This window comes from Branchiostoma belcheri, unplaced genomic scaffold (genome assembly GCF_001625305.1).
Source record: "Branchiostoma belcheri isolate BF01 breed outbred unplaced genomic scaffold, Haploidv18h27 scaffold8, whole genome shotgun sequence".
NCBI lineage: Eukaryota > Metazoa > Chordata > Leptocardii > Amphioxiformes > Branchiostomatidae > Branchiostoma > Branchiostoma belcheri.
In genome coordinates, this window is record NW_017804464.1 from 3,670,214 (window position 1) to 3,692,644 (window position 22,431).

The 22,431-nt window shown below is 44.6% G+C and overlaps 4 protein-coding genes across 4 annotated transcripts; 2 read left to right on the plus strand and 2 right to left on the minus strand.

Moving 5' to 3' along the window:
• The first annotated feature begins 818 nt into the window (after positions 1-818).
• Positions 819-8,325, plus strand: LOC109486236 (E3 ubiquitin-protein ligase TTC3-like). The gene is made up of 4 exons (XM_019789967.1): positions 819-1,077; positions 1,940-5,906; positions 6,064-7,443; positions 7,723-8,325. Exons 1-3 carry the CDS (start codon positions 848-850, stop codon positions 7,438-7,440), a joined length of 5,574 nt encoding a protein of 1,857 aa, XP_019645526.1. The 5' UTR covers positions 819-847; the 3' UTR covers positions 7,441-7,443; positions 7,723-8,325.
• A 569-nt stretch (positions 8,326-8,894) lies between these two features.
• LOC109486157 (enoyl-[acyl-carrier-protein] reductase [NADPH] FabL-like) lies at positions 8,895-10,547 on the minus strand. The gene has a single exon (XM_019789862.1). It carries the CDS (start codon positions 10,116-10,118, stop codon positions 9,318-9,320), a length of 801 nt encoding a protein of 266 aa, XP_019645421.1. The 5' UTR covers positions 10,119-10,547; the 3' UTR covers positions 8,895-9,317.
• A 2,454-nt stretch (positions 10,548-13,001) lies between these two features.
• On the plus strand, positions 13,002-15,710 carry LOC109486163 (putative ankyrin repeat protein RF_0381). Its single transcript, XM_019789868.1, has 5 exons — positions 13,002-13,022; positions 13,754-13,958; positions 14,253-14,381; positions 14,747-14,896; positions 15,400-15,710. Exons 2-5 carry the CDS (start codon positions 13,773-13,775, stop codon positions 15,679-15,681), a joined length of 747 nt encoding a protein of 248 aa, XP_019645427.1. The 5' UTR covers positions 13,002-13,022; positions 13,754-13,772; the 3' UTR covers positions 15,682-15,710.
• A 1,294-nt stretch (positions 15,711-17,004) lies between these two features.
• Positions 17,005-22,396, minus strand: LOC109486124 (cytochrome P450 4A14-like). Its single transcript, XM_019789824.1, has 12 exons — positions 22,295-22,396; positions 21,656-21,880; positions 20,964-21,108; positions 20,647-20,691; positions 20,399-20,526; positions 19,893-20,131; positions 19,282-19,453; positions 18,670-18,860; positions 18,360-18,493; positions 17,931-17,998; positions 17,698-17,780; positions 17,005-17,194 (listed from the first exon to the last, which is right to left on the minus strand). The coding sequence occupies exons 1-12, from the start codon at positions 22,307-22,309 to the stop codon at positions 17,020-17,022; spliced, it is 1,620 nt and encodes a 539-aa protein (XP_019645383.1). The 5' UTR covers positions 22,310-22,396; the 3' UTR covers positions 17,005-17,019.
• Positions 22,397-22,431: the final 35 nt, after the last annotated feature.

A 22,431-nucleotide genomic window follows, 5' to 3' on the forward strand; every position in this document is an offset into this window, starting at 1 on the left:
GAACCATTGTCAGGTATGTAGCTTAGCATGTCAGCAGATCGTACTGCACCTGCGCGAAACCCATAATGTATTGTACATAGCACTTCAGCAGAACGTCTCATATAAGGTCGTACTCGCGTATATAAGGTTATCACTCCGTCTGTAGTTTCCAAATGTTACGTCGGAAAAGATATCTTCTGCAAAAGGCAAAATTCTAATGCAATGCTAACCAAACATCCAACGAAAACTAAAAAAATCTGGGTTTTGCATAGGCGCAGTATGTTCTGCAGACGTGTTAGGTATAGTACAATTCAGGACTAAATGAAATGCTTTGGGGTCATACTACGTGTACTTATGCAGGTAACATGTAACGGTACCTGCACCAGACAAACCATACCTGCACCAGTCTGCTGGAAAAGTAGATTTTATGAAGTATAGATCTAGCTCTATTGCTGGAAACTACATTGCAATTGTGTATAGAAACAGACTGTACCTTCTCAGTCTTTGATGAAAGATATTGAATGCATTTTATCTGACTACATGTATTTTGATTTAAGAGAATTTATCCAGCTGCATTATTTATATGTACATGTGTATGTCTTTTTCTATGACAGTTAACAAAGATATCTTTGTGTTAGCCTAATTTTCAATGATTAATATTCGAACAAATATGGATTGAAGTTTCCTAAGATTTGCAAAGACACTGGGGATTTGGACAATCTAATCCAAAATATGCTATCTATATTTACAGAGATGTGTCAAGGAAAAGATCATAGTTGTGAAGATATTTGACTGACAATTTTCCAAACCTTCACTGTCTCTCCACATGTAATGTGACCACTGTTCTTCCTTTTTCCTCCCACAGGTGATGAAGATCAACTTGCTATCACCTTTCCTGTTTGGGCAAGTCAACCAGCCGGACAAGTGGACTGCCTGGGCATACCAGCACGGTCTGCTGCCCAGTAAGAAAGAGTTCAAGATTGAGAGCCTCCCCCGAGAGTACTTTGATGCAGTAGAGTTAGTAGAAGAGGCTCATGACAAACTCCATAGTGCCCTTGACGAGAGAATACTGGTTGAAATCCTCGACTTGATTGACAAGTATGTTTTGATTCACTTCTTTTCAGCATTTTCAGCTTGTGACTTTACAAATTGGTCGGTTCATCTCAAATATTGAATTGTATTTTTATCTCACTTCTACAGTTCTGCCACTAGTGCTGCGTACCGGTTCCAGACTTGTAACCTAAAAGTCAAGAACCGATTCCAGACTTATTAAAAAAAGTTGATGTCAAATACTCTTTTCTTTCCAAACCTCAGAAAACCTTCCATAGATAGCAAAATCTGTGCTGCAAAATGAAAAAATATTGCCATCAGGCATCGTCAAGGGTTGGCCTCCATGTTATGTGGCCACAATTTTGCCCAAACAACATTACAAGGTTGCCAACATGCAATTTTGTATATGCCATGGGTTTAGGTCTGGACTTACGAGTCCGGAACTGAACCTAAATCTCTAGACTTGAATCCGGACCTGAACCTAAATGTGGGTTTAGGTACACAGCACTATCTACCACAGAAGGGTGGTTTACTTCAAGAAACAGGGGTTATATAGAATCTTTAATGCAGTGTTTTGTAGCCTAGATTACGCCACCAAAGTGTATTGACTTCGCCTTCATAAGGACGTTACAGACATGAGGAATGTGTACAATGATGTTTACACACAACCGCACGCGGGCAACTATGTGCATGGGTGTAGACAATTTCTGGATCAAAGCTACTCTAAGGCTTTAATGTTGTATGAAAGGAAGTTTTTGCATTTTGTTTTTTGTCTGAATTTTTGTCCGGTAACTGAGCGGTATACTCTTGACAGGGTAACTCAGGACAAATTTGTTCATGGCCATCCCCTTATATCTCTTAAATTTCAAAGATAGTTGATTTTTTAATGGTTGCTTTTCTTCTCCCTCAGAATCAACAGTTACAACTATGACAAGGTATCCACTGCAGTGTCCAATGCAGAAAAGTACTTTCCATTTAAGAAGATCTGTGACAGCATACAGGGTGGAAAGAAAGACTCGAAAATGGTAGCAATCCTCCTAGCTGCACGGCAGCTCCATGACCATGTCAACAAATACACAAAACAGGGCAAAAACCCAGTGTCTGACTATGAGGAGGAGTGTCGAGTCGATGAGAAGAAGGCAACAGGGCTCAAAAAGACAGGGAACGAGTGTTTTGTACAGGGGAAATTCAAGCAAGCAATATCCAGTTACACCAAGGCCTTGTACAGCAGCTCTTTCAATCACATTCTGTATGGCAATCGTGCCCAGAGTTACCTAAAAACAAACGACTACTGGAGCGCCCTGTGTGACGGGAAAAGGGCGATTGTGCTCAAGTATGATTGGCCTAAAGGTAACTACCGCTTGGCGGAGGCCTACTTCCACCTGGGTATGATAGAGAAAGCTCTGGCCGTCAACGCAAACGCCATGAAGGTTTGCAAAGCATCAGAATCCATGAAGGCAGACATGAAGGACATTGAACAGCAGGCTGTGCGCTTCAAGGAGGAAAAGGAGAAGCGACAGAAACAGTTTAGGAAAGAAAACGTCAACGGAGGTGTTCCAGACATTGACGATGTTCCTGGGCTCGTGGAACCTGGGTCCAGCGATGAGGAAACAAGCAGTGATGATTATGAGGAAGAAGATGGCATGCCTGGCCTTGTTTCTGATCACGAGTTTTCTGATGATGACAGTGTCAAAGTATCAGCTCCTAAAGTCAAAGCAGAAAGTGCTAAACCCAAACCCAAAAAGCCGTCTCAAACACGTAAGCCATCCAAACCCACCAAAGCCAGCAAAGAGACAAAAGTGAGAACACGAGAGCGAGAGAAAGTGGCCAGAGAGCCGCCTGTTGATCGAGACACTCAGGTTAGACTTGACTTTGAGGGTCACATGAGCCAGGGCACGATAGCCCTGTCTGAAGGAAGAGTACGTAATGCTATCTACTGCTACAGCAATGCTCTCGAGATGTCCAGTGAACACGCCCTGCTGTTGAAACCATCTCTTGTGGTCATAGTTGTCTTGAAGTACTCTCTTGGCAAAGCTTTTGCAACTACTGAGCTTGGAAAGGACTTGCAATCTGCTTGTGTTCATTTCAAAGACATTATTGAGGAGCACACCAGTATCACCTTTCCCCTAGCGCACCATGGACTTGGATCTGTATACATTAAACAAAATAGGTACCCTGATGCAAGAGACATCATAAAAAGAGGATTAGATATCATGTCAGCCCCCAGTGCTAGGATAAATGTGTACAATTGGCCTGGGAGCCACAGTGTGATCGAGCTGTCAGATGTTGTGCAACTGAAGGAAGAGTTGCTGAAATTACTTAGCACGTGTATGAGCCCACCCCGGCCGGATGCCATCTGCCGCTATGCGGAGTGCACAGGATTCTTCCAGAGTGATATATTCCTCACCGACCCTGATTTCAAGGGGTTTGTCAGGATGGAGTGTACAGAAAAGTGCAAGGTGGAGTTCCACCCAACCTGCTACAAGAAAAATAGGACTGCTTTGCACGTCATTGACAAGGACTTTCTCCTGAAGGATTGCTTTACCCCAGACTGCACTGGCCAAGTGATCAGTCTGCTCATGTATGACCAAGATGGGAATGTTAAAAAGAGGTTGCAAAGTGACAGTGTCCCTCCAAGGCCAAAAGAGAAGAAAGTCATACACCGGATGAAAGCTAGCGGACAATACCGGTTGGAAAGAAAAAGGATTCAAAAGGCAAGAAGAAAGGAGGCAAAAGAAAGAGCAAGGAGAGAAAAGCTTGGGCCACCTGCCGAGCTGGAAGAAGAAGAAAGTAGTCTAGATTCCAATGACAACCTGGATCTTGTTCAAGAGGTATTGGATAGAGCTTCTCCAGAGCTAGAAGAGGCAATGAATAAAGACGCACCCGAAGTAACACTTAACCAGCCACAAGACCTGGAACCAGTAAAGCCTGGAAGTTCTTTCGGTTATGTTCTGAAAAAGGACAAGGTAGAAGAAGAGGATAGCGGCGGTCAACAAAAGGATAAAAAGACGAAACAGCGGAAGAAGAAAAGCAAGGAAAAGTCGGCGGCAGAGATAGAGTTGACTTCAAGCTGCTTCAAGTTCGATAACCCGCCGTCTTCACGCTTGTCAGCTGCCGATGCAGAAAATATGCCAGAACCGCGAATCTTCATCCCCCACCAGCATCAGCTGAACCAGGACCGCCCCTTCGCTCTACCAGAGCGCCTCCAGGAGCAAGCAAGACTGCTGGAGGCTGGGTATGGAGGCAATGTGAATGTTAGGACTGGCAGTATTCCGTTTCCCTCTTCTCTACAGTCACAAAGCATGAACCAGCCTGATCCTGTCAAAGAAAACCTTTACTCCTTCTTTGCCTCTTTGCTCAGTGAGGGACCTCTTCCTCTGGACAGCCCAAAACTTGTACAAGACATAGACAACTTTCCTCCTGAAGCCAAAAAGCTGGTTGATGACGCAGGCTCGCTCAAATCCTTCCTTCTAGGTTCACTGCAATTTGTTGCCTCTGAAAACATGGTGTGCCTTCTGAAAGATGCCGGAAAACTTGGACTAGCCCCCAAAAGAGAGATCACTCCTCCTCTGAACCCCTGTGCACCTACGTTCACGCCCAGGTCATCTCCTGAACCGGACATGATGTCTGACGACTCCCCCGTCCCTCAGCTGATGACTCCCTCCGACAACAGCCTGCAGTCCTCACCAGATCTCAGTAGCAGTGCTGCTGACGACGTGCCAAACAGTGGGGATGACACCGGCAACAATATAGCCGTGCATCCACCCGAGTCAGACTCCAGCCTCCTGAAAGCCACGGGCCTTGACAACATCCTAGATGATGATGAATCCTTGGACAATTTCGGTGCCTTGGATGAGTTCAATGAAGTATGTCTTGTACCATCTCACACTTCTCCAGGTGAGCCCACCTCTAACGGGTCCCCCCCGCAGCTGTGTGTGCCGAAACAGGCTGCATCGCAGTCCCCGTCAGCCCACAGCAACTCAGAGGAGGCCTTCCCAGACTCACTGTCCCAGGCTAGTCAGTCTTCTGGAGGGGACTCCCTTGCTAGCGGACTGAACGCAATGGTTGCAAACATGGTGGCAAACAAGGACACAATAGAATCTGTGGACTCTGGTTTTCACAGCGTTCACGACGACAGTGCTGTGTTGGGCGGCAAGGTCCAGCCGTGTAGGGAGAGTCAGCTTGACAACAGGACTGCTGATGCCATTTGGGCCAGTGGGAACCTTTGGGAGGACAAGTCATCAGCCTCAGGAGACACCAGGCAAGGGACATCAGCAGAGAGATCAGTAGACTCACTAGACGCTGAGAAAGAAAATCAGTATAAAGCACCCGGGTCTCCTCTACAGAGACAGCTGAAGCCTGAGTGTAAGGAAGCTACCTGCCAGGCCACTCCTAAAATGCATAGTACAGCAGTGAATACTGTACCAGAGAAGAACTACAAGGAGGATTACCTCCGTGTTGTACAAGAGAAGGATCGCCTGTCCGCTCTGCATCAAGAAGCTTTAGACAGGAGCATGCAGCTGAAAAATAAGATGGAAGCAGAGCTTCAGGCGACTCAACAAGCCTATGTCGAGATGCAAATGAAGTACCAGAAAGTCCAAGAAGATTTTAACGCATTGTCACAAGAGAGAGAAGCCAGCACCCGCAAATGGCATCAGGAGAAGAAAGACCTCTGCCAACAGGTCAGCAAACTTCAGGGAGATGTGAAGGCCTTGAAGAAAGGTGAAGAGATGCATAAGAAGGCTGCTCAGGATGCGAGCAAGGACTTTATGGCATTGTCTAAGGAACGAGACCGTCTCACTGCAGCAAAGGTGAAACTTGAGGACAGCGTGGTGAAGTTGGACACCAACTGGCAGACAGCCCATCGGCGCGCTCAGGTTAGTTATAGTCCAGAGTTGAAAATAATTTCTATATGCTTAAGGATAGGACAGGTCTTGATCTTTGCTTTGCTTGCATTTTCTCTAAATCAAGTTACAGTGCAACAGAGGCACTTTTGTCTCTGACAACTTACCATTGTACCATCCTATCCTTCAGGAAGCAGAGGTTCTTGTCCTGGTGACCAGACGAGATCACACCTGTCAGATGCTGGAGCGCGCCATGAAAGAAGCAGACATGTACGTCCAAAACCTCGCCAAGCAGAGCGCTGCTCAGCCGAACGTGGCAGAGCTGAGACAACTTCTGGCTGGCTGGCAAGACAACGTTAAGGACTGTAAAAAGAAGGTCGGCTTGTGCAAACAAACCTTTGAGGAACACATTCAGCAGGTCCGGAAGGGTCATGCTTTGTCGAGTTTGCCGGCAATTGTTCCCTTGATGCCTCCGCCACCCCCACCTGTCCCACAAGCACTTCTACAACCATCTAAGGGTGCTGTTGGGAATGGTCCGTCTCCCCAAGGAAGCGAGAAGTACGTCTCTCCAGTACCTCCAGCATCACAGGCAGCTGCTCCTGTCACACAGCCTCCCAAAGCAGCGCCCACCCAACCACCACCTAACCTAGCTCCAACCCCTCCAACTACTGTGCAGAAACCTCCTCAAGCTATGCCGTCACCACCTCAACCTAGTGCAAGTGGCCAGGAAACTCACATGTTCGCACCTCAGCCAATCCTGGCAACTCAAAACCATCCAGTTCCCCCACAAGCTGTGAACAAAGCTCCAGTTGTAGGTGCCAGCAGTCGACCTAAACCAACCCCGCCGCTCGCAGCGGCTTTGCAGCCTGTCCAAGTGCCTCATCCCAACCTCGCTGCCACGCAACAGACAAACGGACAACATGTCCACTCTCTACCAGCAGGAGCGCAGGCTCAGAGGTTGGAGAATCATGCAGCTGCCATGGCTAGTATGAATGCAGCAAGCAAGAACAGCTTTGAAAAGATCATGGAAAAGCTGTCGTCCATGTTCCCCAGCTACAGCCGAACTCAACTGACGGACGTTATAAAAGAAGTGCGCAAGGCCAACTTAGGCTCGCTTTCTGGGTTGTCGCTGGAAATGATCATCCAACGCGTTGCCGAGAGGATACTACAGAGACAGATGGAAGAGCAGACAAGGCAGCTGAGGAAACAGCAGTTCAGTAGGCAGCAACAAGGGGGCGCACCTGCACGGCCTCCCCACCAGCAGCCGCCGCAAGTGGCGGGAGGGGGGCACGGCGCGAGGAGTCATCAGGCAGCCCCGCCGGCGGGCTGGAACGCCCCGATGCCCCAGCGGCGTCACGTCGCAAACTGGAATGATGACGAAGCAGACTGCATCATTTGCCACGACGTGATGACTCCGGACACAGTGTGTCGATTGGAGTGCGGACATCTCTATCACGTGGACTGCATCCGCAAGTGGCTGAAACAGCAGAGTACCTGCCCCACATGCAGGGTGCACGCTCTCCTGCCGGACGAGTTCCCATCATTAGGAGGCACCAACTGGCACTGAGAGGTATATATATATACTGGCCATAACTGATACCATTCTTGTAGGCTTAGTCTCTTTTGTATCAACGGTAGAATCAGTAAAATGACATCTTGCAAATGTGTCTGAGCAGTGAGAACTAATTTCTTTTCTAAAAAAAAGTGATTTCTTTAGATTTCAAAAGAGGATGTATGTGCAGCAACCCTTGTCTTGTGTCATGATGTAATGAGAACTTTGAATGCACAACATGTTAAAAGATCTGGGAATTCTCAATATGCATAATGATTAAGTTGCCTTTTTTTTCAGGTGGATTCAAGACTGGTAGACTTTTGACAGTGAAACATTGAGAAGGCATGTCAAGCCCAACCTTTCACAAGTTGGCAGGCACTCCATAGTTATTATGTAAATAAAAAAATCTGTAGTTATTGTTAGTATATAGTAGGTTTTTGAAGTATTCTGTTATTATTAAGGTAAGTTTCATCTGTTGATAATGATAGGTTTTGATGATAGTTTCCTGCTTATGATATTACAAAGTTATAACTGTCACGCTGTAAGTGAAGTGTCATGCTTTATAGTCTTATGTTTATCAGGAAGCAAAGGAGACAGGATTTTCTGTTATTGTATACTAGTCAGGACCCAATGATGGTTGGAAAGTGATTTTAGTTCTTAAAATTGTCAGTAGAATAGTCACCTAGGGGCACCACAAAGCTACAGGAGTTAGTGGGATTGCTACAGTTGATGTATCTTGGTACTGCAATAACTGTAACAAGGTGACTCTTGTTTTCAACATTCCAGCCCAACACAGATTATATATTTGTACCTAAGCATATCTCCCACATAACCAATCAATATTTTGTTGTTGTTTATGACATGATTTGGGATTTTGTTAAATAAAGTTAATAAAATTACTACAGTGTACTGGTACTGATTGAAGACATGAATTTTATCATAATTGTTCAACAGAACTTTGACCCATATAGATGCAGCCAGAAAAAAAGCCCCAGAAAATTACATAACAATTGTCAGTCTTATCAACACATAACTGGGAAGGGTTTTTTCCTTCCCTGCAGTTCACTAGGCAGCAACTAGGGGGTCTTTACCCATTGTTTCATTATATCAACACTTGATGATTGTCATGTCAGTAAACAATGTCGTAGATCGCGAGAACACACGTGGTCCACTTTGTTGAGAAAACAACCCTAGTTAGATACCATATAACATTATATAACGGGCTCATATGTACCAGTACACTTTGGAACCACCGAGGATACTAGTACCCTATATAACGTCCTTTGGACCACCAAATGCCTACTGTATTTGATCAGTAATCACTGTCCTAGATCTACAACTGTTTTAAGCTAATGATTTAACGCCTCCGTGCTTCCTTTAATACAAGTGACCTACTTTGCTAAAGCAAAGAGCAAAACCCTAGGGCAGTTTTTCTTGTGCGTGGAGCAAGGGTTATGAAGTATGTAATCCACGCCAAGCTAAGGTGCACTTAAAAATACGGAAGCGTCAGAAGCATATTGAGAGGAATGAAAAGACTACATGCTCAATAACGGTATTAACAAATTTATTTCAGGGAAGAGGTATGACATCATGTATCAATGTGTCTATTATTCGTTATTGTCGTTTATATCAAGGACATTCTAAAGAGTCCATCGTTGACCTTGGGTGTCATGACTGCACCGTGCATCATACTTCCTGGTCGGTGCCTCAATTAGTCAATATTTCCGTTCTGTCTCTAATTTGAATTGGTTCATTGTTGTTCCCTTTTCTGATTGCTACATCTGACGGATCGCATTAAAATGAAACTTCGACATTACTCTTTGCCATCTAAAAATGGCTCTATGAAATCACCGACCGATAAGCCTGCTGTGGGGGCTTGTTTTACGGCTTTCCTACTTGAGATGGAACGCTCCGTCCACAGGTATGGCCACGCCGGTGATGAAGGACGCCTTCTCCGAGCAGAGGAACGCGATCACGCCGCCGACTTCCCTCGGGGTGCCCCAGCGCTTCATCCCGCAGAGCCGGTTGATCATACCCTCCATCCCGTCGTTCCCGATCCTCTCCTTTACCGGCGTCCATCCTTCTGTGTCGATGATTCCCGGGACTATGGTGTTACAGGTGATCCGCCTGGGCGCCAGCTGCTTGGCGTAGTTCCTCACCATGTACTCCATGCTGGATTTAGCCATGCCAGGGGTGAAGTAAGGCAGGCTTGGGGGCGTGTTGTTGTTGCAGCCGACTCCGGACACGGCGACGATGTACCCGCGGCCGTCCTCCATGCGTGTCACGGCCTTCTCCACCAGCCGGAGGAAGCACCTCGGGTAGATGTTTTGGTAGTATTCGTACGCCTCCCAGCCTGCGAACCAGCTTCCGTCAGCATTTGGCTTGGGAGGCCGCCCCTGAGGGCCGTAATGACCACCGGCGACGTGGACCAACGCCGTCAGCTTCCCGCCAAAGTTCTCATCGACGCAGGCGAAGTAGGCGTCCACGGTGGCCTCTTCCTCCGTCCCTCCTGCCACCAGGAACACGCGCACCTTGTACGTCTCCTCCAGCTCGGCCTTGGTGCCTTCAGCCCGCTGGTGGTTCTCCTTGTACCCCAGGACGAGGTTGTATCCTGCGCCGGCCAGCTCCTGGGCTGTCCCGTAGCCGATCCCGCGGGTACCTCCGGTGACGATAGCGACCTTGTCAGAACTCATGTTGGAGAAGGTTACAAGCAGAAGCTGGGGAAAAACTGTCGTCACCACACCGTGTTTTCGCCTAGCAAGTAAAAGACTGGTCAGTCTTGATGACCACTGCAAAAAGCTTGTTTGACAGCTAGGTGATCATTTACCAAGTCCACTTTTGACCCCTGGATTTAGGCCATACTAATATACTATACTATGCTGCCTACAGTGCAAAAGTGATTACACGCCTAAACAACTTCAGTCATGCTTGGGACCGTCACTGCAGCGCCACCTAGCAGTGGGAAGTACAACCAGTCGGCATGGCCGAGAGGAAGCTAGCCTGGTATCCAGTCTATCATGGTTGGGACAGAAAGTCTTCAGGGCTCTATAATAGTTTCCCCCCGTCAGCCCCGAAGAAGACCCGCCCCACTGAACCATGATAGACTGGGCACCAGGCTAGGTAGCAGCATGGAGGTAGAAAAAAGATTTTCTACCTCCATGGTAGCAGGAATATGGCATCACAACTCTTTTTACTTGTTACAACTCTAGGCAAGAACATGCATGTCACGCCCCCTCAGAAAATAGACTCTCTGACAAGTGCGTACCTAGACCTTAATAGCATGTCACTGGAGCGTGAGAATATATATGGTTGTGATATGGTTGATTATATCCCGTGTTTAGTTTTAAACTTTCCATGTAGAGAAATAGGAAGCAACGCCAGTCGGCACCCATCAGACAACGTATCTGCATTACGTGTTGGGTACGTGATACCAGTGAGTATCTGACCTTAATTGTAAGGAAAAGGGGCGTTTTCTCCTAACTACTAGTATATTACCACTTTCTTTTTTTTCCGCTCTCAGATCGAAGTGAAATATGATACTGAGGAGTCTGTCACAAAACGGAATAGCCAGAAAACATACGATTTTCCCCCCCAATTCTTGAATGTGAGATTTGTCCAATACACGCCACAATCGCATTACCTCACGTGTCACCTTGCTGACCCCTATTCAGTCGGCGTTATGCCTGGAGGCAACTCACCTGTACTGCCGCATACTATACCAATAAGCGCTGCCTAGCACTTATCCACTATCATTTCCGATCCACAGAGCCGCATTCTGTGGGGAAAAACTGCTTTGTTCCGCTTCTGGTGATCGCTTCTGGGAACAAGGATGCAACATTGAGACAGTAAGTTGTAGTGCAACGGATCTTCATTATTTACACGTGCTTCTTTACAATCTCCGAGCCTTTTATACTGAAGATACTGGATTATCTTAAAGTGTTAAGAGCCTAAAACAACAGGTAGGTGTTCCACTTATCATATCTAAAATCTTGATAGTCTTATACAATCGTTCTAGTAGTACTAGTAATACTGTACGGTGTTTGACACGGATCGTAGTATTTGTAATGTATAATCTGTTCACAGATTTCATGAACAGCGTAGTTACTCCATTGCCACCTGCTATTTTTTTGCTGTACTACTGAGTACTAGTATATTTGTGGACATGAGGATTTTAGTACAGACCGTATTATACACAAAAGCTTTAAGTGAAAGGAATAAACACTGCCCTTAAGCACTGTTTACATATAATTATGTCATAGTAGTTTGCTACGTAGTCTGTTGCAGAATTACTCACTATATAGAAGCGCTATCCATGCCTGTGTACAAAACACGTGTACAGTACACGCATACTACAATGTAGTAAGCCCCCAAAGCACTTTTGACAGTGCCGGTTCCTGATATGCGTAAAATTCAGCTAAACTGTGTTGTCTATTGCACAGCTCTGTCACATTCCTCATACTGTACAGTTACAGGGTTTACAAAGCATTCTTGGAACTGTCGTGTAGTCTATGTGTTGTACAGCATCCAGCTATCTTGTGACAGAACAGACCGAGGTTTTGAAAATCGGACGACAAAAAAATCACACTGAATGCATTTACGCGCTAGGTTACAACCAGGTATAATACGATGTCCTTGGTTACAACATGGCGGCTTGACTGGCCCTGAGTCAGGTCATTAGTTTGAAGACCCTGCTGGGGCCTATATTCAATTACACAATCTCCAAGCAGATGTTGAGAGGCAATTTAAAATCGTGATGTTTTCCTGACTTACAAACTCCCTCGCTATTGACATAGATAGAAATGTCTGTTTAGCCTCCCGACATCTGCTTGAATATTATTGTGTTGGACACAAAAAGGATAATTGCTGCTCTCAGAATCTTTAAAAACTAAAGACATTTTTTGCAGCAAACACACCTTTCACACGTGTTGAGGCATTAACCTGGAGACATTTACAAAATAATAAGGTAATTTGAAAGGTAAGAAAGCAATGCAAGCTAGAATTCTTACACACTGCTGCATATTTATCACACGTTGTTAGTGGTAGTATCATAAAAAAAGGTGTCAAGAATGTGTGCCATCGTTTGTCCGCAGGTTGTTAAATGTCGATATTTATCAGCAAAAGTTGCGGTTCTACCACTTTACTATCTGTAACAATCTATGCAGTAAACATAGAGAGTGAAGAGCAAGACCTTCCGTATCTCTCCTTTTGTAAAAGCAGCCTAAACACATGCACGCAGGTGCTACTAACTTAGCTGCTGGTATTACAGCTGGTTAATACTGTGTGTTGTAGACCCGCATAACTGTTTCGGCTAACACATAAATCAGGGATGTTTTGTGATGCACGCCATGTATAACTTAAAGGTGTGACTCCATTAGTTAGCGTCTTGCCCGAGGGTCCACTACCAGATAATTTACGGCTGTTACTCAAAAAAATTACACACCAAACCTGTGTCACCTGTGTCAAAGGCGACTTGTCAGGTGGGACCTTGTGTGGTTTACTTGCTAGATGTGAGGATAGTATTGTCTGCGTTGGTCTTCTGCAAGGTTACAAGGATTTTTGTCAATTGTTAAGTAGAGTGTGGTAATCCACAAGCAGAGGTAGGTTCCGTCTCAGTCTGTATTTTAATGCTAAATGTAAATTGACTTACTGAATGCAGCAACACCCACAAACAACTAAGACCGAGCCAAATCCTACACCTGCTTGGAAGTGATTAGAATATTGAAGTGTTTAGTTTTATTTTCAATTTTTTTGGTCTGGGGGTCTTGATGGAAATGCCTTGAAAGTTTGCTCTTTATTTGTGAGCCTCATCACCCAGCTTTTTTCAAAAATCATTTATTTATATTCATTGTAATAAAAAGTACAATAAAAATACAAAAGACACACTGTTGAATAAACAATCAGAGGCAAAAACACAAATTCTCCACTCCCCACGCCTTTATTAATACATGTATGTGCCACTCCTTTTCTCCTCCCACGCTTTACATTCCTTTCAGGACAATGGATCAGGGCACAAATGCTTTGTTTATTCTTCGTTTATTCCCTCCTTTGCTTGAGTCAGGATGTGACGCGAATGTCTATTTTTTCAAGACGAATTTGTTATAGCATTCTATTCACTTGAAGGAGGTTCAAGTCATACCACTGGAGACAGGTGAATGCGTGAAGAGTTCGGGTTCAAGATAGGGTACAACGAAAAATCAAGATTTCTAACTTTTTCATTCAACTTTTCCTCAGATATCTACACAAAATGGGGGTGAGGAGTTTAAAGGGTTCAGGATCGTGTACAATGAAAAATCAAAGTTTCTGACTTGTTTCGTTCAACTTTCCTCAGATATCTTACGGTACACAAGATGGGGGAACGTCCGACCGCCTTTCGCCAGCGAAAACTTTCCTCGCTGGTTTACGATGAGGATGAAGTCGAGGAACTCTGGGCGGCCGTGGACTCGGGAAACTTCGGCCAAGTTCGGAAACTGAGCCGAGGGGAGCTGGAACTCGACCGTGTGTATGGCGAGAAGGCCTTCAACTTCCTGTGGCAGGTACGGACTGAAACACAATTTCTCACAAATCTGGTTTTGGTTTTTCTGTTCATGCCAACGATCATGATAATGATCATTTTCACCTGAGCGAAGTGAGGGAAGTCGTGTAAAGTGCCTTTCCCAACGGCACAAGGTTGGTGACATGGCAGGATTCAAACCCGGGACCTCTTGGTTCCGAGCCTAATGCTCTGCCGTTATGCCACATGACCCCACTATAAATGAATGAAAATAAGATTTCTCAAAATATACTAAACGTTGTTGAAGTTTATTCTGTTGAATTACTCCCCCCACTAGGCTGGACTAAGGAATCACCTGGACATTGTACGAGAGCTGATTCGCGCAGGCGCAGACGTGAACTGGCGACAGCCCACCACGGGTGACACACTGCTCATGTTCGCCGTCAAGATGCAGAAAGAGGAGCTGGTAAGATTATTGGTCAGCGATATCTCGCCCATTTCAACTAGCTGATCAAGTTCTGCTGCAGTATCATAGAAAGCCGTTAGGGGGCCATGAATGTCCCATATACGTGTACCAAACATCATATAGATTGTTTCACAAATTGTCAAGTTATGAGTTATCCATAAGCCACAAACTCACAAATATTAATAAATGGCAGCAAAAATGTGAAGTTCTGTCCTAAGAAAGAATTCACACCCTCAACCTGTATCAATTTAGAAGAATCATCCTGCAAATGATATGTTACTAACACTGTTTCCTCCTTGCCATTGCTTTGTAAACAATGTTCTGTGGAGATGAATACCCATGACCATGTGTGATTTGATTTCCAGGTGTGTACACTGCTGGAAGAATGCGACCCCCCGAGTGACGTCAACCTGCCGAACAGCTGTTTTGAGCTGCCCCTTCACGCGGCTGTGGAGGCGGGGAATGTGGACCTGGTGCAGATCCTGCTGCAGAGCAGGGCCAAGGTCAACTTCAAGGTCAGGGAGTCACTGAGACTTAAATTTTCCATCCTTAAAGGCATCCAAATTTCAGAATGGTAAAACAAAATATGACACTGACTTAGCACATTTTTGATATCAGTATGCTATGGAATAGGATTGATTAAACTTTTAATATACCACATTAAAAGAATGGCCAAAGAATTCACTTTGAAAATCCAGCTTTACCACCCTGAAATTTCATTGAAATGAAATTTCATGCCTTTATTAATTTTTCTTCCAAGTCGAGAATGTTAATATTAAGCGTCCAAGCCAATCTCTCATTGTTTTTATATACATGTACAGTGCACTCAAGGTAAATGTGGCCAAATTTTTTAACCTTCAGTCTGCTAAGGTACCCATTTGGCACCAAATTTGTGTTGGTTATAGGGTTAGGCAGCAGGGAGAAGGTTATAAGATGCTGTAAGGAACTACAATGAAGCTTTAACATTTTGAATTTCCATTGTGTATCCTACTGAACCTTCTCTTCTTACATCCTACAGAATATAGATGGCGACACTCCCCTGCATTATGCTGTGAAACGCGAAAGCAAGGAGATCGCCTCCATTCTCTTAGACAGCGGCTGCCGAAGCGACATTGCGAACGACGAGGGCCAGACATGCCTCCATCTTGCCGCCATGAAAAACAACATGGACCTGGTCCAACTGCTGGTCAAAGCAGGCTGCAGCGCCAGGACCAGAGACAAGGCGAAGAAGGTCCCACAGGACTACGCCACAGACACAGCTATTGTAGACTATCTGGACATGCAACCTGCCATAGATTAGAAGTCTGTCACAGTGCTAACAAAAACTGTGAAGTTTAAAACTGGAAGAAAATCTAGAAAGGGGCAGCATTAGTTTGTAAAGGAGCTGTTTATTTATTAATTCCTGTATGTTTCCACCATCTTAAAAGTTGTCAAGAAAAATTATTTGTATCCTTGAAGTTCAGAGTGCTATCTTCCAATACTTGTTACTTTGAAATGAGTGTTATTCAAATGTAAGGGACAGTGGGACAAAAGTACTTCTTCACTCTTTTCAATAACTTGTACATAAGAAGCATCTTATACTCACGCTTCTGACACCAAGTTTGTATTGGTGACAAGGATGGGGAAAATGGAGACATTCCTAGCTTTATGTAAGTCATATTTTTGTGGTGATATGCTGTATTTTGTCTGAGGATCATAGAAGTTGTTTAGGTGCACTTATATATTCCTATACATGCACATTTATATTGGCTTGTACATGTAATTGTCATGATTGTATGCAATTATTTCAGTTCTACTAACACAAGATAAAGAAGAATATTCCATAGTAGACGTATTTCTGAGAAAAGCTCTCGGATGTACATTTGTAAACTGAGGTATAAAGGGTGGAGGTGTGGTGGTGAAAATGTCAACAAAGGTCAAGGTAACTTATTATGTGACAAAGGTAAACAATGTTGGAATTTTCATAACTGCAACTATTGTTTTCAAGGTTTGATCAAAGTTTGATCATTCAAACAATTGATCTATATTATTGTTTTTTGCATATTATTTTCTAACAGACTTCGTCTTTCCAGTAAAGTTTTATTATTATACCTAGACAGCCTTTACATACAGTCAGAGTTTACAGCAGCAATGACAATTGTCCACCTTCCAAAGGACCAATTCACAGAAAAAGCGTTTAAGTACCATACTTTCGACCATTAAGTCACTCTATTACGGTCCAAAATACTTATTTCCCTGTAACACATTGTAGATCAAAACATGAAAACCACAAGGCACTAGCATCAATGCTTCCTTGACTGTGTACATTATTTACAGGTTCTGTTCACCAGGAAAATTCCCAGTCTTTACGGCAAGAACAACAAGCAATGGCTTAAAGTACTGTCCCCAGTAGTTCACTCACTGGCTGGCTCTCAAAATTTAGCGTAGAGCATTGTCAAGACCCCCCATGCAGGCCCCCTATATGAGTTCACTATCCATGTACTCCACATACATGTACAATATTGTAGTACATCATGTACACAATAAGTATATTATATATTATGTATTCCAACACGGATATGTTATACATGGTTAATGTGTAATACATGCATAATAATAAAGTGGGTGTGTTGTACATTGTATTTCCACGTGGGTCTCCCTAGTTGTCCCCCCTGGGGTAGACCTTCAGCCACAGACCGTCCCTGGTCCTGGTGATCAGCCGAGCCACCCGGTACGGAGGTCTGGTCTCATCCAGTTCCAACCGGTACCTCTGGAGCATCAGTGCGACGGAGACCTTCAGCTCATTCATGGCAAAGTGCTGGCCAATGCAGTTCCTGACGTACACGAGTGGGAAATTAGTTTTTAGATGTAACCTATTTATTTATGAAGATTTACCACATTTGTGGAAGGATTGACATAACAGATGACTATCACCTCTTCAAGATGTCAAACCTGAGACCAGACCAGACCGTAAGGTTTGAACCACTCACACCGGGAAGATTCCCTACACTTTTCGATAAGTGTGGTGGGTTCTTTAACATGCGTAGGGTGTGGCTCTCCCCAAACACGGGACCTCCATTTAACGTCCTATCCGAGCAATACATGTATATATGATTCATCTGAGTAGGGCTGGGGCCAGTGTCTTTTTTGAAAGTAAATTTTGTGAAGTCACAAAACTACAAGGAACTTAATAATAACCTTCTATCCTCAAATGTATAGTTCTTGGGGAAGATCTGACCTGGATGCAATCTCTAGGCACAGTAAGATTCTCCATTTAATCAAGACGTTCCAAGGCAGTTTTCTGTATCAATAATGTCAGTCATGTTTCAAGCCTTACCGAGATCCTGCAGAAAAAGGGATGAAGGCATGGGAAGATCGGCCCTTGGAGTTCTCGGATGAGAAACGCTCGGGATCAAATTCCTGTACAGATGGAATGCAGTAAGGTTTCAGAGCATGTCATCAACATCTAAGGATTGTGACAGCAAACATGTCGTAACTTTGGAAGTTTGCATTCCTGAAGCTATGGATGCTTTTTGTCCATTGTCACATATAATATCCTGATAAACTCACCATGACATTGTCTCCCCAGACATGGATGTTATGATGAAGACTGTGTACTCCAATGTTCACAGTAACACCTGTACAGGGAACACAAACAAAACTGTTGTAGTAAATATATGTTTTGAAGTATCATACATGTAATCAAAGATTATTGCATCTGTCCATCCATCCATCCATAAATGCATCCATCTATCCATCTGTCCGTCCATCCATCCAGCCATCCATCTGTCCATCCATCCATCTGTCCATCCGTCCATCCATCTGTCCATCCATCCTTCCATCCATCCATGCATCCATCTGTCTGTCCGCCTATCCACCCGTCCGTCCATCCATCCATCCACCCGTCCGTCCATCCATCCATCCACCCGTCTGTCCATCCATCCATCCCTCCGTCCATCCCTCCGTGCACCTGTGAGCCATGTGGCCAGGTGTGCTCACCTGCGGGGATGGTTCTCCCGTCAGGAAAGGTGTGTGGCTGCGTGGTGAGCCGGGTGACACCTGGGACAGGGGAGTGCATCCGCAGGCTTTCCTTTATACACATGGTGGTGTAAGGAAGCTTGGACAGGTCCTCCCTAAAATTAAAAAAATATTGTATCCTGTTAGTCCTTGAACAGGGCTCAAAATACTGGGTGCATGTGCACCCAATTTTTTCTGTTTTTTTCCTGTTAAGACTGACATAATATTTGACCTACATGTATCTTTAACAATGAAACTGTCATTTGTCCTCCACCCTTGAACTCTGACCCACCAGTTGACCTCTTCCCTCCCCTGCAGCACAGCGTCCACCTCCTTGCGGCACTTGTCCTGACAGGCAGGGTGTCTGGCCAGGTTGTAGAAGATCCAGGACACGCCGCTGGCCGTCGTGTCGTGACCCTCGAACATGAAGGTGTCCACCTCGTCCCGAATCTCACGCTCTGACAGACCCCTCCCATCTTCATCCTACATGGAAAACAACAAACATTTGAAAAAAACTAAACCTCAAACTAAAAAGGTAACATTTGCAAAGCAAATACATAATGTTTACCTTCACATATGGTCTGCTCTGTTATTTCTTAAACACATTTACATTACATATATATGGAGACAGGAGTCTAAATCCCTCCCACTATAAAACTGCAACATGATGTAACCCAAAAACAGTTACTATGGTGATAGATGTCTGGTTCAGGTCATTGACCTTTTTGGTTTGGAGAGGAAGAAGAGGAAACATAGCAAAAACAACACAGCTTTGCCTAAAAAAATGTTGTTTATCGCAATTACATTTCATGTACAGTTTTGCTGGATGGCTATGGAAAGGTTTTCCTGCCACAAGAAGACTTGGAAGACAAGATTGTTCCAAGATACATTAGTGAGAACATACCCTGGCTTGCAGCAGGATGTCCAAGAAGTCCAGGTATCGTTTTTTGGCTGGGCCTTCCTCAGAGCTGTTGGCTGTGTCTGTCTGCTCACAACTCTGCTGCAGGAGCTCTGCACGCCGCTTTCTGATGACTCCATCAGAGAAGTCATGGGCAGTCTTACACGCTTCTCGAAACCTGGTAAAAACAGTGGACATTTAGCTCACAATCAAACAAACCAAACAATACCAGTAGGCTAAAACATTAAATATCTAAAGTTACAAAACTGAGCTTATCTATTGCATAAACCTTTCGAATTGCTAGAAATTTCAAAAAACAAATTTTGAAAATTTGATACTTTTCAGTCATACATGTACATCATACTTTTTGCTGAGTACACATAACACACACTGTATCTGCACTCTCACAACACAAGGAGATACAAGGAGGTGGAGTTGTCTTGGTAAACTTTTAAATTAATGTTGTAGACATGAGAATACTCACATTATCAAATCTTACATCTCAAATAAAAGAGCACATGTTAATTCTAAATCATGCATATGATGCCATTATTTTATGGAGGTATTTGACAAACAAATCCTAGGTGTTAGTGTCTCCACCGACAGGTGTTCCTTACCTGAAGCCAGTTGGGCTGAGGTGGAAGATGAGAGGAATGTGGAATGGCGGGTAGCGGCCTCGCTCCACCACGCACTTGGTCAGGGCGTACACGGCTCGGATGTACGGGCTCCTGTCCCCGTCCTGCTGACAGTCGGCGCGCACGCTGAGAGCACAGCGCATCAGGCTGTCCAGGGTCATCGCGCTGGCGTAGTGGAACATCTCCACAGGTGTGCCAGGTGCCAGGTCTTCCCACCTGTCCTAAAACACAGGTGAACAGGTGTAACATGTGCTGGGTCTGCCCACCTGTCCTGGACACAGGTGAACAGGTGTAAACTGTGACCCACTCACGGGTGTACAGTTGCGCCAAGTAATGCCTGTTGAATGTTGTAAAAAAACACTGAACATTATACATGAACATAATATCTATAAACTTTAAGAATACAAACAGGAGAGTGCCTGGTGTTCTTACTTTTCTGTTCATTCTTTCCTTCATCCATTAATTCATATGAACATACAGACACTTACCAGCATGATGTTGGTGCATTCAGAGAAGATCTTGACGTAAGGCTTCAGCACATCGAAGTGGAACCCTGGTGTGAGAAGTCGTCGGTTACGGAACCACTTCTGTCCCTCACTGACCAGCAACCCATCTCCTGCACACAGTTTTACAACAATCACTTCTGTATTCTTTCAAAAACATATTCGTACACATATAATTCTGTTCATTTGGAACTTTGCCTATGCTGATAATGCTATGATAATTCGCCACTCACCTATCCATGGTTTCAGCCAAGCATATGATACCCTGTCTTTTGGTTCTGTAAAAAACAATTGAATTGATCATTCAGATTTTTAAGATTCAGATACAATCCTCTATGAAAACTTATTTTATGTTACGTTATGAAATGTTATATTATGTATATGATCCTAACCCTTGGTACTACGGCTTAAACTACATGAGGAGTTTACTATGACATCAGTATAGCATAGACCCACCAGCCCATGCATCTGACCTTGACCCCTGACCTGCCTGGTGAGTTGACCTTGACCCCTGAACTACCTGATGAGTTGACCTTGACCCCTGACCTACCTGGTGAGTTGACGATCTCCTTGATGTAGTCGGGATGCACGAGGCTCAGGACCACTCGGAACGGCCCAATCCAGATGGGGAAGGCGTACTTGAACTTGGCAGCCCACTGTGGCACGATGGTGAAACCGGATTCATCTGGTCGTACCTGGAATAGATCGTATAAGACCACCAGAGTATTATTAGTTCATTGGCCAGGACCTGCTCTTGGACAGCAGTTACAATTTTGAAGATATGCTTGGAGATTATATTAGCTCATACCATGAAATTCCTTTAGTGACAAGAGTCACAAGTGAGGCCCCTTGATGTTTCAGTGGTTCCCATACAGGGATTTGAACCTGTGCAGAACTCAGGCCACGAGCTCATTGAACACTCTAACAGCAAGGCGAATAGGTCTGAACCAGTTTGACTGGTCAGTTGGTGGCACTAGTGAACTCCACCGTTACATAAGAAGTTACCTCTGCATGGTTCCTGTTTGTAACTTTGACCGTCTAAGGCTCACTAAAATTTCAAAAACAGGAACAACTAAACAATGGAAGTACCCTTCCATGGCTTCTAGAGTGTTGTCAGTGAAGGATGATTGTGGTGTAGATGTGTACATCAGTACATGTATATTATAGCATGGAGGTCAGAGAGTACCTCCATGACTTATAATAGGCAGAGAATTTTAAAACACTAGTGGAAATCAAATGTACCTCTCTCACATGACCAAACAGCCAGTGTGCGGGCATTCCTGGGAATGGTGCCAGAACTTTCCGCATGTACCGTTTCCATAGCAACGCACGGATGAACCTGAACACCAGCTGGATGACAGCGATGGCCAGCAGGGTCAGGCAGGCGGTCCGCAGGTAACCGGTCTCCCAGTGTGGCAGCCACTGCGCCGGCGGGGAACCCATGGTGGGAGGGACCTGGTGGGAGTACTGGGGACAGAAATTCAGGAGTTCATTTTTTCTGAAGCAACTCGAATTTATTCTAGACATAGACTTGTACTAAGTTGTAGTAGGAGATCTAATGTTTGGCCAATAAACCACTTATCTAAACTGATTGTTACTGCATTCTTATCAAGTAACAGTTGTAATGTGGACATTGATGTTGAACGTTGTAACATTGACGGACACATAATGTCACTTTCACTTTCATCAACCTTGGGGCAGCTTGTGAAGGGTTTTTTTTTTTTGTATTTCTGACAAGACCCACATAATAAACCATTCTGTTCTCAAGAAAGGACAGTGGGTAGGTGGTGGGTTGAGACTTGGACACGTCCTTTAATGGGCCAACAACTCAAACCATGGCCTTGCTACTATGTTGTCAAGCCACAGAAATATTTTCCTTACCTTAAATCGTGTCATTGCCTCGGTTGGCTTCTAGGACAGTCCCGGACCAGCAGAGATCCCAAACCAGACAGCTGAACTTTCGTCTTTCACGTCTGACCTCAGTATCTGGTACTAGTACACTGTTCAAAAGTGCCCTC